The sequence below is a fragment of the Triplophysa dalaica genome, chromosome 24, assembly GCF_015846415.1.
Source record: "Triplophysa dalaica isolate WHDGS20190420 chromosome 24, ASM1584641v1, whole genome shotgun sequence".
Lineage (NCBI taxonomy): Eukaryota > Metazoa > Chordata > Actinopteri > Cypriniformes > Nemacheilidae > Triplophysa > Triplophysa dalaica.
The window spans coordinates 12,294,776-12,310,068 of record NC_079565.1 but is presented as its reverse complement, the minus strand read 5'-3'; the positions used below and the strand labels follow the sequence as shown (position 1 = coordinate 12,310,068).

At 36.7% G+C, this 15,293-nt stretch overlaps 1 protein-coding gene across 1 annotated transcript; it reads right to left on the bottom strand.

Moving 5' to 3' along the window:
- On the bottom strand, positions 1-10,731 carry mob2a (MOB kinase activator 2a). Its single transcript, XM_056740415.1, has 5 exons — positions 10,542-10,731; positions 5,761-5,924; positions 5,027-5,120; positions 2,323-2,447; positions 1-1,423 (listed from the first exon to the last, which is right to left on the bottom strand). Exons 1-5 carry the CDS (start codon positions 10,613-10,615, stop codon positions 1,152-1,154), a joined length of 729 nt encoding a protein of 242 aa, XP_056596393.1. The 5' UTR covers positions 10,616-10,731; the 3' UTR covers positions 1-1,151.
- Between the last annotated feature and the right edge of the window lie 4,562 nt (positions 10,732-15,293).

The window sequence follows — 15,293 nt, the reverse complement described above, 5'->3', positions numbered from 1 at the left end:
AAAAGTGGCATTTCTTGTTTTAATTCGATTACACTTTGCTGAGCTAAACATAATAAGTGGCTTTAACTTAGATAATTAAAAAATACTTAAAAAGCAAGAATTAAAGAACTCTGCCAATAGATTAAAAAAGGTCAAAATAAATATAATGGAGAAAGACTATCCTCTCTCTCTAAAGGCAATTATTGTGATTTTTTATATAGTTACAATCTATTTCTTAAGAAAAGGGAAAATGTGCATGTTCCACATGTTCGGGATGCCACGATATTCATTACCGCTGATAAATTAAAAAAGTGAAATAAAATACAGGTATTGCGACACCGGATTATGCGCTGTCTAATCATTGCAACAGCAAGTCAACTGCCATGCAACAATTATTTGCCTCAATCTGCAGCATCTCTGAGCAAGCAGACATGCAGATTTCACTTATGTCCTTGTCTAGAAACCTGCAAAACAAGTTCTATATTTCTCCAGAACATCACTTAAATCCATCAAACCTTCTTGAACAGAATCTTGAATGGATAATGAGTACATCTTAAACATGGTACATTTTGAAAACCTCATACTTTACGTGACACTAAAATCAAAAAGTAAAAACGCAAAGCAATTTAAAAATGGTGCCAGAGGAGGTAAAAACAAAAAGAAATGGGTAATATATGGTGTATGGAATATAAGTCACTATGTGAAATAAGGCTGTACATGAAAAGTCAGTAAGTATGTGACTTTACTCCCTCCACAAGAGGGAGCCAGGGGTCACCCATTATTTTCTAAACATTGTTGAATACAGACCATACCTTATATATCCAAGGCACAGATGAGCAAAGCAATAAAACCATTCCCTTAAACAAACAGAAAAAACACAACCTCCGAGAGCACATGCGCTAAAATAATGAATAAAGCAAAAGTACAAAATGTTTCTATTTAAACACCAAGGTAGACAGATTGTTTTTCCTGGAGGAAATATTCACACTAATCTGTGCTGGTATGCTGCAGACCTCCGTCCCCACTTGTCCACCAGTTCATATAAGGATGGTAATAAATATCAATGGAGGGAACCGACCCATGTACTTAACATAGACCGGAGGCTTCGAGCCGTTTATCATCTTCCCCCTCTTCTTCTTGGTGCAAGGAGTATGGTCGCCGGGACAACAGGCTCATCTCTCAGTTACATGATTGTGTGTATGGGGGGGCAGGGGGGTGCACAGCACCTCTGATAGGTCGTCCATGATACAGGTCTCCTTTGAGTCGACCAGGTTGAATTCCCTGATAAAGACGATGAAATGTGCGTACAGTGTATTTAAATGTCCCTGCAGGTCCAGAGCTACGGACTCTTTAAAGTGTGCCCAGTAGATGTGCGCCAGCACGTGAAACAGATACCGGCAAATCTTCTTTATCAGAATCTCGAACGAGTTGGGAAATTCTTTGCCTGGAATGAAACAGAAAACATTTTCCAGTTTACATTTTTTGTATTTGTTTGAATTTAAATTAGTAATAATCTGTAAAGACATTTAACAAATCATTTTTTTTTTGATTTAAATTAAATAATTCTTATTTTTCAAATTAGTTTCATTTATTTATATCCTTTAATGTATTCAAATTCATTCATTTAATATGAATGAAAGTATTTAATGATTATTTATTTATTTGTTAAAATGTTATTCATAAATATTAACATATTAAAGACTTTTCTACTTAATATTTGTCATTTCTCTAATTAGTTCTTTGTCCTTTATTTCATTCCTTTAATATATTTAAATTAATAAATTTGATATGAATGTAAATATGTTCACAATCAATCACTTATTTGTTAAAATTTTATTTATTTTTAAACCAAAATAGAGCCATTGTGTTTAATGATTTGTTTTAAAAAGCTCCTATCCTAATACAAAAAATTAAGTTTAATTATTGCGTTATATTCATTATTTTTTTATTCATCTAACTTTTTCCATAGTTTTCTTAAGGACTCATTGGTTATTATGCTCATTAGAGGGTATCACTATGATCTAAGATGTATTATATTTAAATTATTTAATTTTAAATAAATGATGACACTTTTAAATGATAAAAAAGAATATGCTAAAAATGTCATGGTAATCATTATTTTGTATAACTGAAAATGATTAAAATACAGATATATTGAATTTTAAATAAATTAAAAAAGTAAATTATGTTTATTTATTCAATTGTATTTATATTTCACATCAAAGAAACTTAATAAATATTTAAAAGACAGACTCATTGCATATTATAACCACCAAAGGACGCCACCGATTCAAGATATTTTACTTGAGACTTTCAAATCTCTATAGTGACCAGCGCTCATACCATATTTTGTGGGAAAGATTTTGTCGTCTGTCACTACTTTCTGCACGAAACTCATGACGAAGTCCACGTACTGAGGCGCTGTGCACTTCGTTTTCTTCCCCCTTTCGTCATACCAGTAGTATATACTGCGAAGAGAAGACAAACAGGTACAATTCACTTACTACCACTTTACTTTAAACACACATTAAGACAAAGTAAACAGTTTAGAGTTTAAAAACCTGCAATGCAGCTACCACCGCCTTTAAAGTGGGTTTAGTTTAGAAAGGTAACGTGGGTTCGAGGGGCTGTAGACATTACAAATCTCTTGGAATGCAGACTGTCCGCATAACTGACCCTGCAGCAGGGACCCAATGACCGTCAACCAATTCACATGCATTCAACTGTGGACGCTTTGTAGATGATTGGCCAAACAGAATGAGGGGGGAGAGATCTCAACCGTTAAAAAGTATAACAGGAATAATGTCCACAAACAAGTGGCGCGCAAAAACAGAGGCTACTTGTCTCACAATGGACAAGCAGGCAAATGTCCCACCATGTTCCTTATGTTCTCAAATAACTGAACGATTGGGTCAAGTTACACATTTTGAGAGAGGATTGTTGGTCTAAATACTGGCGGTTAATTTCACAATTGCAAATGCAATATGAATCTAACTAATACTTATGCATGTACAATAATCCCATTCAGACAAATGGTGAGATCTGTGCCAGCATGTTTCTCAACGTGTTTGAATAACAGAAATGATACGGTCAATGATTTGATGGATTTGCCAGGTTTAAAATATTCACGTAATGAATCTGCCTGCATTAAATGATCCATCAAAACTCAACCCTTTTGAGAACAACTCCATTGAAAGTCATTTTTAATATAAGCTATTACTATTTATTTGTTCAAACCACTGACATACAGGCATTTCAGAACTGAAATTCACAATTGTGGGAATTCCCCTTAAACAATGAACACGTGTCATTTCTATCACACTTCAAATCACTATTCAACATAATCGAAATAGCATTTTAATACTTTTTTGCACTGGACAATAAATTATTTCATTCACACGCTACATTTAACTTTCTGTCTTTACATATGACGTACACCATCTCACACATGCACCTCATCGACACTTTTGTCTCAGCATGAAAAGTTTGCAAGACAATTCTACGTCAACTCCACAATAGACAACACCACCAATTCAGCAATACAGCTATTTGTGCATCGCTGTCCCTCCCTTTCCTTTTAAACACGTTGTCAGTAATTGAGCGAGCACTCGTAAAACCGGCAATGACAGATTATTGGGGTTGTTTTGATGTGCACAGTGCACACCCATCCTTACCCTTCTTGGTATGTCGTGGCTGAATGCGTAATTGTTTGCGTTTTGTGTGTGTTGGTAATTCTCATCCTTTAACATTTGACTTGAACAGTCACAAATCTGGTTTAACAGGGTCACAATGTAAAGGAGAAGTTCACACCTAACCGGTGCTCCGGGAGAACAGGGAGAACAAGTTGAGTGAAGGTTTTTAAAGTCAACTTTTTTAACCGTGGGAATAACCAGTATTATTCCTTTCTCTTGAGTTTGTTTTGATTTCTTCGATTAGGGACATTTTTTACTAAATCTTAAAAAAGTGGTTCTCAAACTTTTTCCTTGTAAGGCCCCCCTTGAGTGAGTCGCATTGCTTTGTTTCCCCCTAAATTAAGACTTACACTGAGTCTATACAAGACGCGACACGAGAACATTGATATTAGAAATGTATTAGAACCCATTGTAATTTCTAATTTGTCCACACTGGATGCGGCGCAAGGGGACAAATCCATTAAGAACAAGCAGGTTGTCAAGAGCGTTCAGTGTAGACGGAGTTATGATCTTAAACTTAGAATTTTTATTGAACAAAAGACATCTTAAATTATACAATGCTGGAACATCAATTGTTTCGGTTGTGGGTCTTATTTCTCTTATGTTAAATTGTACAAAACGTATGATAAATTTCTATATTTTTATAAAATATAGATAAAAAAAGCCCCTGCGGGACTTATCTTGGAGCCCCCAGTTTGAGAACCACTATCTTAAAAAATGAAACTGTTTCAATTACGTTAAAAACATATATCAAATGTACACAATTTAACATCTATGGGATTTTTTAAAACTAAACAAGATTACTACTAAGATATTAACAACCATGTTTAGTTTACTTTAAATGAGAGTAATAAATGGGGTCAAATTCAAATAAACACAGAAACAAAGACAGATAAGAGGTCCATAGCTTTCATTAAACTGGTCAACACAGCTGTCACATGTATTAGTTGTTTGGTCCAGATCCCTGATCTTCCCAAACCACACAAACGGACTATGAAATCCTAAAGGCATTTGATTGGGTACGCCACAAAAAACAAAACCCCTAATACAGAGAATGGCTCACTTGTTTTCTTTCGTTACAAACACATTTGAAGCCAAACAGGGTCCGGCTTCATTAAAATGTGTGTCAGTTTCTATTCAGTTATGTGGGAACTTGATTCAGACGTACAAACCCAGCTTTCTAAAGCTTCGATCTCAAGTGTGGAATTTTAGCTGCACAAATATTATGAAAGTGTGATCTGATCCAGAAGCAGTTTCCGTAACCAGAAGGTCCTAAGTGTCGCGTCAGAACAGGCCCAGAAAGAGAAAGTCAGACAGATGGACAGAAAACGAAACGAAAGAGAAACAGAACTTACGTGTTGCAGGCCGTCATGGCTTGACAAGTTTCACCAGTGCAAAACTCTGAGATTGTGCTATACTGCAGGTTGATGAGATTGAAGAAAGTTGTTGCTGTTGAGGGTGAAGGAAAGACATTCATGATATAACATTCGTAATATTGTCTTATGAGAATCTGTAGATGTTAACTGTGACCTGTCGAAGGGACAGTAATCACCATAATATCAATATTTCCATGAAAAATGGCAGAAGCTTTTATCAGTTAGTGTGTGTTTTATGGGGTTCAAATCCAAGATTCAAGATGAGCTGCATCAGCAACTGTTAGTACAAAACTTTTTCCATTAGACGAAAACATGTGCCCGTGCTTGTCCGTGCAAAACCTGCCGCCATGATGCTACTAGGGTATTTCCGTTACTATGTAGTTCATATTTTGCTTTGATGGGTCGCCAGGTGCTTTCTAGAAAGATAACACAAGAGCTGCTTCGGGTCTATAAATTTGTATTGTAAATTAGATTTTCACCTATTTTATTTTTCTCTTTTTCTACGGCAGTATCAACGTTTAACATTGAGGGTTACACGTTTGTTTAAATCCCTAACCAGAGGTACGAGCAAGAGTTTTCAAGCACCTATAATTAAAATCAATAAAAACTACAATTTCACACTGAATAAGCATCGTATTTTAAAGACAATGACTCTAACCCCAAAATCCTGAACAAATACTTAGAATGACTTTAGTGTTTGGTTATGGACTCACTATTGCTGGCAAGCCATTCATTTAGGTCAATCTCTTTGGACGGAAGCGAGACCAAATCCTTAAGGCCGAAGTCCATGAGTCGCACTTTTGTGTACTCTGGCTCCAGGTAATGCTTCTTCTCTTCTGCGGGTGCTTTCTTTCCATTGGGCTTCGTTTTTGATTTCCTGTAGGACAAAAGAACATAGGACACATTAAGATAAGATGTGCGGAGTGGACAGAAACAACTATTTGTGTATTTTCTTCAAACAGGAAATAACAGAAACGCAAAAATATGACTGTGCGCAAACTCATGCCATTGTAGGGGCCACCTTTGCGAAGTCAGAATGCTAAGAAAGAATGCGAAGTCAGAGTTTGTTTTTAGTCAGAATGCTAAAAACAAACACAAAAATCTCTTTACGCTTTACAACCTGAAAAATGTCATGTATCCGTCTCTAAATTTGACCTGAGATTTACTGTGATCTACAACTGCTCAATGACATAAGCAAATCACCCTCCAGACTCAAAGATATTTCAAGAGATCTGATACCGAAAGGACCGTTCACAAAACTCTGTATTGCTCTCACCCGCATGTCATTCCACACCTTTATGATTTTTTTTCGTCTGCAGAACACAAAAGAAAATAACGAGAAGAATATTATTAAAAAAACAACATCGGCTCCCATTGACTTCCATTATATGGACACAAAACCCAGAAATTAGAGTCATATACAGATCAAGAACGACATGAGGTTGAATAAATAATGACAGAATATTCATTATCGGGTGAATCCTCCATTTAAACAGGTCCCACAGCTCTGCCCTCTCATAGTAATGCACATTTTTGGTTCCTTTAAAACTGGGGTGTCAAAACAGACTTGTACTTCCAGTGCTAGTTTTTAGATGTACATGTCAGATTCACACAGTCGTGGTAGGTCCTGCAGATGGCTGGGACAAAGGTTGCAGGGGGAGCATTAAACAACTAATAACAGGCAATAACAGATAATCAAGAAATCACATGCTGTTGTTGCTACATTTATTGCTAATTGATAAAATAGGCTGTTTAAATAATAATTTATATCCTCATATTTTAAGTATCCTCTTCCATAAAACCACACAAGTGTTGTTTTTCCTTGGAAAAACCCCACTCATTCAGCAATTCAACTTGATTTCCTGTTTATGACTCCCATCACATTCTCAAGCTTTAGTTTTTGACAACCTTCATGACTTCCTCTTCACACACAGTAGTCCAGTTTAGAATCAGGGACTTATCTCCGAGCCCAAAGTCCATAAACAATTTTTTTGAAAAGCAAACAAGCAATGTTTTGATGGATTGGCTGACTTCCCTTGGAGAGCGGGAAATCTTATCAACCATATCAAACCCAAGCTGAACTATTGCAAAGGTCTACAGAGGATTAATGAGGGAACACGGTCAGATCAAACATGACTTGAGAGTGTGAGAAGACTGAACTATGACTTATAAAATTGAAGTTTACCAGTGTAAAACAGGAAATCAGATAAACAAATAAGGGAATTCACATTATGAGGCAATTTACAACTCGGCTCCTTCTTACAGCGATCACATCTAAAAACCAAAAATGACGTAAATTTGATACAGAACAAAAAGGAGGATCCTCTTTTAAGTTAATCATTGTTTTTCTACAACGTTAACGCCAATAAAAAGATAACTGAAACAGCAACAAAATGTTTGCGTAGTTATAAAGTGTGCAAGTACCTCATATTCAGACCAAGCTCTTTTGAATTTCCCTTGTAGCAACCACCCACAACACCCTAGAAACCGCACAACAATGTGCAATGTGTTAAAACCACCCAAAAGACATCGACAACTGCATGGCAACACCCTGGCAACCACCCACAACAAACCAGCATTCTTCACTGATCTGGTATTAGCTGTGACTATAAGCATTACACAGCTGATCTGGGATCATCATAAAGAATCGACTCTAAATGAAGGGAAAGTAAATCCAGCGAGCAGACAGCTGTCATGTCCAGCTGGTGAGATTGAAAGGGACGCTCATGACTGAACCATCTGAACATCTCGCAGAAGCTTTAATGGATCGGCACAGCTGAAGGGACACGGGAGCCTCAATACACAGCTTTGTGCAAAACCATCCCTCCACTAATTTATAACATAATGCGACAACTTGCGCGTCTTTAAGTTTGTCGACAGAAATGCACTTTCGCAAACTGGTGTTGAATCAGTAAGGGTGTCTGTAAATAAACTGGGGTTTAGTTTGAGGTACACCCATACAGCACAACACAACAGAAGAACAAACGCAGATGTTTGCTCGGTCTCCAGCTGAGAAATGATACAGGTCTTCGGACACAACCTTGGCTTGGTCTGAGAGTAACACTACAATGCCTTTTATGGCAAAGATATCTGCGGGAAACTCAAGTAAGTGGGTATGCGGTGTATGCGTGTGTGTGTGCGCGCAAGTAACGCTGGCAGCTAGAAAGTTTTTCTTTCTCTTAAAATAAACTAGCTAATGGCTTGAGAATTTGCCCTGTGCCACATAATTTATGAAAAACGCTGCTTCCTGGAAAATTACGAAATGCTGGGAGAGCTCAAATAAAACAATGTGCTTTTTAATTTTTGGATGCACATTCTGTTTTCCGTATAAAAACAACAAAATTTGGGGTATTGACGTAATCACGTGCATACCGTGAAGGTTTTGGATCCTGCAGATCTATTCCCAGGCATTCCTTTGCCATTTTTTTGTGTTTTTCACAATCAATCGAGAAGACCCTGGACTTTTAAAGAATGAAGAACATCAACCTAACTCCAAGGATTGAAGATGTGCATCTATAACACAATGTGTGTTGGAAGCATCTCAGAAGCTCACCTGATATGTTTATTATCATTTCTAAAAGCTATAGGAAGGAAATTGACCAGCAATTCTTTGGAAAACTATTAAAAATTATTAATTCTGTTGACTAGATGAAGCTCTCCCAGACAAAAGGTATCTGGGTAAAAGTGAAGAAGAAGAATGTAAAGTTCAGAATCTTAACGTCAGTTTTAACGTCATTCAACAGACTTCACACTTTATTCCAGCATCTGTAGCCAAGACATCTAAACAGCCCTAAATCATTCAGAACCAAACAAAATTCCAAGAACACGGCAGGACATTTCAAAGCCCACGCAAACGGTGAAGATCATTAAATTACAGTAAACAAACTGCTTGAAAAATAACCCTGTAGATACACTTTCCTCCCAAACTATTTGGCCATTACGAGATTATCACTCGATAACAGAGTTAGCTTGGGAGAGAAATGCATTTTTTTATTATATTAATGTGTTAACATTTGTCCCCAAGCCTTGAATTTGTAGGAAAATATGAAATTAGTTTGAAGAGTTTTATATTATATCTAATATTGGATGTAGCTGCCCAATAGGGGGAAGTATTATGTAATACCTAGTAATTCCTTGTGTAGTTCTTCTTAAAGTGGCGTTTTATAAAATGACATGTGGCCTTATAGTTTCTCAATATGATGTGCATTGATTAAACTTAACTCAAATAAATACTATGTTGGTATATAAAGGCCAATTCAACAATATAATAACAAGAGATATTACTACAACAGTATAATAACAACAGTTAATTTCAATCACATTAAATTCTTCTATATCTCTTAAGAGAGATGTCAAGATAAAGACAATAATAATAAAAACAAAAAATATTAAATGCATATATAATTGTTATAGCAAGCTTCAGGTGAAACCGGTGTATGATTCGGCTGAGAGTTTCTGGCCAGGTTAGGACTTCCCTGTTCTCACAGGCGTGCGGAGTGTAAAGAGCCATTGAGAAGATGACATTATTGTGTTAAACACAGTAACAGGGCCATGGGGACAGTACAACGAGAGGTCATAAGCATCACAACAGAGGGGTGCTTTGTAAATTAGCCTACCCCCCACACACCCTGATTTCAACAGAATTTCACAACTTCTTTCTTGTAATGAGCACATGGTTTGTGAATTTAGCTAAAGGAAGAAAATCAAAGTTTGTAATTCATTTGTTACTAGAAGCAGATGCATAAACTCTGAAATATAATTACAGCTTTATCTTCAAACCACTTGAATTAAATAAGAGGCCTATTGACACAGACAGATGTGTGATTCATATGCAACTTGATTGCCTCTCTAGTGCAGACTTTATTTACAATACAATCATATCATGCATTAGGATGACCTTATTTCGTTTGATTTCAGATATCGGCAGCACATTACGAGGGATTTCAAACAATGTAAATGAGAGGCGAGTCACAGGCTTGTGGTGAATATACATGATATGCAAATATTTCAACCATTTCTAACGTATTTTTCGTGAAGCACGAGTAGCACGTTAATAATAAATTGCGTTTACAGATGTTTGGTTGGTTGAGAATATTTGCGTGTCGAGTATATTTATGAACAAGCGCGAGATCTGCTCGACGTGCTTTATGGCTAGACATTATTATTCATCAATAAGCGCGGTTTTGAGTAATGATGGTGTCATCACCTAACAAATCAATAGCAAATAATTAATAAACTGTTTAATTTTAATATAACGTGCTTTTCAAGTGAAAAAAATATTTAATAATACATTAAATGCGTTAGGAATGCAATTAATATTACACTTAACCCACCGACTACTGTGCATGCACAAATAGGGTGACGTATACAAAATACCTGAATTATACACGCATGCGCGTATCGACTGACTGTATTTTTGTTATTACTAACTACCCAAATACAGTTATTATTATATTTGGCATAAAATAGCGAAATATCAATCCAGTCACTTTACCGTAAAACTTTGCCAACCGCCTGAAGAACCATCTTGCAGCTTAGTCCGTTTCTGGGAGTTTTCTGCGAGTGCATGTCCGAAGTGCTAAAACAGACGTTAAAGTGTGGACTAAGAGTCCGGAGAACCGGCAGCTCTTCTCTCTTACTCTGATGTTTTAAGTCCAGACAGCGAGTGATTAAAAACTTCTTTTTAGTCTAAAGTTTTCGTCCCAGTAAAGGACAGCCTATCAGAACGGCTCAGAGGCGGGGCATAAGGTGACAACAGCGCAAAACATCCAATCATAAGCGCTCGGGGGCGGAGAACGTCTGATCTGTGTACTCCTGCGGTGTCACTTGAACAGACACTACTGCGTTTCCTTCTAGTTAATATATGGTGTAACCTGCGTCCGACTGAGTTTACTATATTGTAACTATTGCCAAGAGGAAACTTTAGTTTGATGACATCATATTGTCTAACAATTCACACGTTTTATTTTCAGAAAATTATTAAATTCATACAATTCTTGATACAAGAATTAACAGATGTACCAATAAATACAAATACATTAAACACCACACAAATGAACAGACTAGCATTGATTTTGTGAGAGATGAACAATGTAATTTACACAAAGTCTGACATATTTACAGTTATTCATGGCTCAATAATATTTTGAAGGTCAAAAAAACTGAAAACACCAAAAAATCTACCCGACACTCAACTTTGCCTGAAGCCAAACTACACACAAATTCCTGAACAAGGTGCGGGGAGGAAGCGTTTCAACTTTACTTCGTTTGTGATGGTTAAATAAAAGAACATGGGAATAAAACCGATTTGAAATATTTGATAAATAATAAAATATCACAACACATATGTCTCAGCCCCAAATCTACAGACAAATACAGAACACATTAGACACAGAAAGTGACCATGATGTGCATTCTTGCTATGAGCTTTTGGCTACTCCACGCATTTTTATTTACAGCTCACTGGAAAGTCTAGAAAATGATATGGTAGGAGGACACAAAACCACACGGTTTTTGCAAGAAGCATGATCTGACCTACTCTGTCACACTCGAATTCCAGTAGTCTAAAAACAGGAACAACAGATGCTAGATTAAGAAGTATTTCTTCCTTATTGTTAAAATTATAGCATATCGCCTCAGTTATGTTCACATATTACGTCAGAATGCTTTTGAAAGACACCCAAAGGAATGAAGTTGCGCAGTGATATGAGACAGAAGAGACCAAACCATAACTTCACTTCATGTGATGTGTTTACTCACCACCTGATTCAGGCGACTGAAACAACATGAAAACTACATCTGCCGTGTCTGATAACACAATTAAGTCATCCATTTACAGGAAGTGTTTCCTTTTCGAATATAAATATTTAAAGGAATAGTTCCCTAAAAATAGAACTTCTTTCATCATTTGCACTTTCTCGTGTCATTACAAACCTGTATGGCTTTCTTTTGCAAAACACCAAAGAAGACATTTTGAAGAATGTTGATGACCGAACAACACATTGACTTCCATTGTAAAACACAACTGCAACATTTCTCATAATATCTTTTGTGTTGCACAGAATCAAGAGTCATAAACAGGTTTTCAATCACATTTGGGTGAATATATAATTAAAATAATTGAACAAACATCATTGCATAAGTATAGTAATGAACATTTATAACCATGTTTTCAGTCTCACCCAATGAGAGAAGGCCCCCCCCAAAAAACACAGCAAACAAAACCTACAATTTTAGACCGAATATAAAAAGTCGTTGCCCTAAATTTGACTATTTCATAGCATGTTCGATCACATGCTTTGTCACATGGCTCACCCGACTCGTTCGGTAAGAAAGGTAACGAACATTCCTCGGAGACAAAGCAAACAGAAAAAATCCTCTCAGAAGCTGCACATTAGGCCGGGAGCTAAAGCATACAGCACACCGAGTAATCCAGCCCGCCAAAACGCCGGGGGCGTCGCGAGATGAAAAAGACAGATAAGACCAATACACGACCCTGCTGCAATCCTAGAAATGTCTTCAATGCTGTGAGAACTTTTTTCAACACTTCGACTTTAATTGTTTTAAGTGATCACTTTTACGACGAAGTAGCTCACGGAGTCTGATTTAATGAGAGCCATGAGATACACCTTCATGAAAACACTCCCAAAAGTGACATTCTCCAAACCGGGCCTGCTATTGTTCTGGTCAGCAATGTTAACAAAAGCCCTGTCTCTTAAAATAACTTGAAAAATATACCAGACTCAGAGAATTTAGATTTATTCATTCTTTTCACATGTTCGGCAGGAAATCTCAAGTCTAAAGGAAGTAAGTTGCAAAACAACCATGTATCTTCTCTTCTCCGAAGAGATCTTGGAAGATGGCCATGAGCAACATGGTCCTGCATCCTATTATGCATTCCTGCAGGGGAGCGACCGCATGCACCAACACGCTCTGCTCCTGGCTAAGAAAACCCGCATCGGGGGAGCAGAAAAAGCGTCAGAGGGATGGAGAAAAACTTGTGAATCATGGTTCATGAAAGCTTTCTACATCATTCAACGTCGTGCTTGTTATAAATCTTGCTTGGGAGATTTCATTTTTATGTCGTCTGTGATAAACGGTGTGTGGAATGTGGAATCGTGTAAGAGACAGGAATGTGATTTTGATAACAACGGAGCTAACAAAATGATGCAAGGGTAACTTCACTAATAAAAATCTAGCGTTCCAGGTATGTAAAAACAGAAAATGACCGTAGAGATGCAGAGTTCAATATGCATAATGTTTCGAAGTGCACGAAAACTGAGCAAACAAGAGAGAAATTGAAAGGAACAACCAGAGAAAGGCAGACGTTCAAGAAACGTGCGTGTTGTAGCATGTTCTGAAGGCTTCACAACACAGGCCAAATTCCTGAGGTTAGATGATTCAGGTTAACTTCTGGATACGGGCTAAACAAACCTTCAAACATACCATCAAGACTCACTGCTACTCCATATGTTCTGGAGACAAAACCACCTGCCATTTATGCTGGTCCAAGATTTACTTTTGTTCAAGACAGAGATCTTAACTGCTTTATATGTGTTCCTGTAGTTATTGGTAAAGCATTGGTGAAAGTAACTTTTTTGCATAATTCATAAATGTTAGAAACCTATCCTATCTCAACCTTTTTGACTCCAAGGCCCCCCACTGTATTCACTAATATTTAGAATCCCCCTTCTACCCAATAAAATATTTTAGAGCTTAAAATTAAATGGTAAAACTTCATGTATTATAAAAATGGCAGAATAATGAGAAACATCTTGTTTTTGGTTTTTCTAATGTATTTTAATGCTTATTTTGTCTAATTTAAAAATATTGGTCATCTTTCTTGAGGCCCCCTTGTGGGAAGGATTGGTTTAGACATCTTGTGAAAGAGCCAGCAAGCTTTTGGTTTGTGTAGTTTGAGGCAGGAAAAGCAAATCAAGGTCTTTGTTCGGAGGATAAAAACATGAGAGACGCATCATCAGTGTGGAACGACATTATGCAAGGTAATTATACATCATGAGTAATGTGCAATGTGCATGGACGCTAACACGTGCCACCTGCAACCACATCCTGCAACAATTAAACATTTTTAATTCCAAGAAGACAATGGGATGCAAACTTGGGAATGTTTGAAAGGTGAACTTTGAACACCAGCTCCACCCCAAGGCGGTATAAATAACAAATAAAAACGTGGACAAGTAAACAATGAATATACGAGAATGCTGCCACCTACTGGAGAAGAGAAGTCTGTTAACAAGGGGTTTAAAAATACAATTGTAAATAAACCAATTCCTGTTCTTAAAGAAATAGTTTCACTCAACTAACAAGCTCCGACATTGTTTACAAAAACATTCAAAAGAAAATTATTCTCAACCTACCGAAAAAAGACAGTTATTAAATTGTTTCTCAAGATTGATCTTAGGAAGAAAAGAGGAATCCAAAAAAAGCTTTAGTAAATAAATATCATCTCATGGTTGTCTTAAATCTCAAAAGGTAAGATGTATTCAGGGACCAAGTGACGCGAAACGTAGAGGGTCAAAAAAATAATGCCATTAGTAACACACAAAATTTATTATAATAATTGTTTTAACGCTTGCTAAAATTTCAGCTAACATGCGATCGTAAAAGCCGATTAACAAATCATTCTAAAATATACAGTATATGCTAAGAATGTGAGGTGCTTGTTACACACACAAAGTTTATTATATAGATAAACAAATACAGTTACCACATGATTAAGCAAGTGTAATCATTGACAAAGCATATCATTTTATTATCAAAAATAAAGATATTATATTAAAAATAAGATAAACATATTTGAGAACGTTTTAAGAAATGTTTAAAAAAAAAAAAATCGCACTTTTACAAGCTAAGGGGGTGCCGAACCACTGGTGGTCTTGTAGGCCAGGACCAGAGTCTTGAATTTGATGCGAGCGACTATAGGGAGCCAATGTAGCTTAATGAATAGAGGAAGAAGAACAATCTTATATTTTCTCATGTTTCGTGAATCCGGACCCAGGTTTGTAATCCAGGTTTTACGATGACTAAAAGATTTAGGATAAACTCTCCCTTTAAAGCAAGCATCAAATGATGTGCACACCCCATGACAAAAGAGATAAGAGGTTTGGACAATTGTGACGAGTCTCCCTTAGCACAATCAGCGTCGCCATGGAAACAGAGGGTTTCATTGAGGCGCAGCTGCCGGTCGTTAGGAAATAATGAGAGGCAGCATAAAAGCCTGACAAAC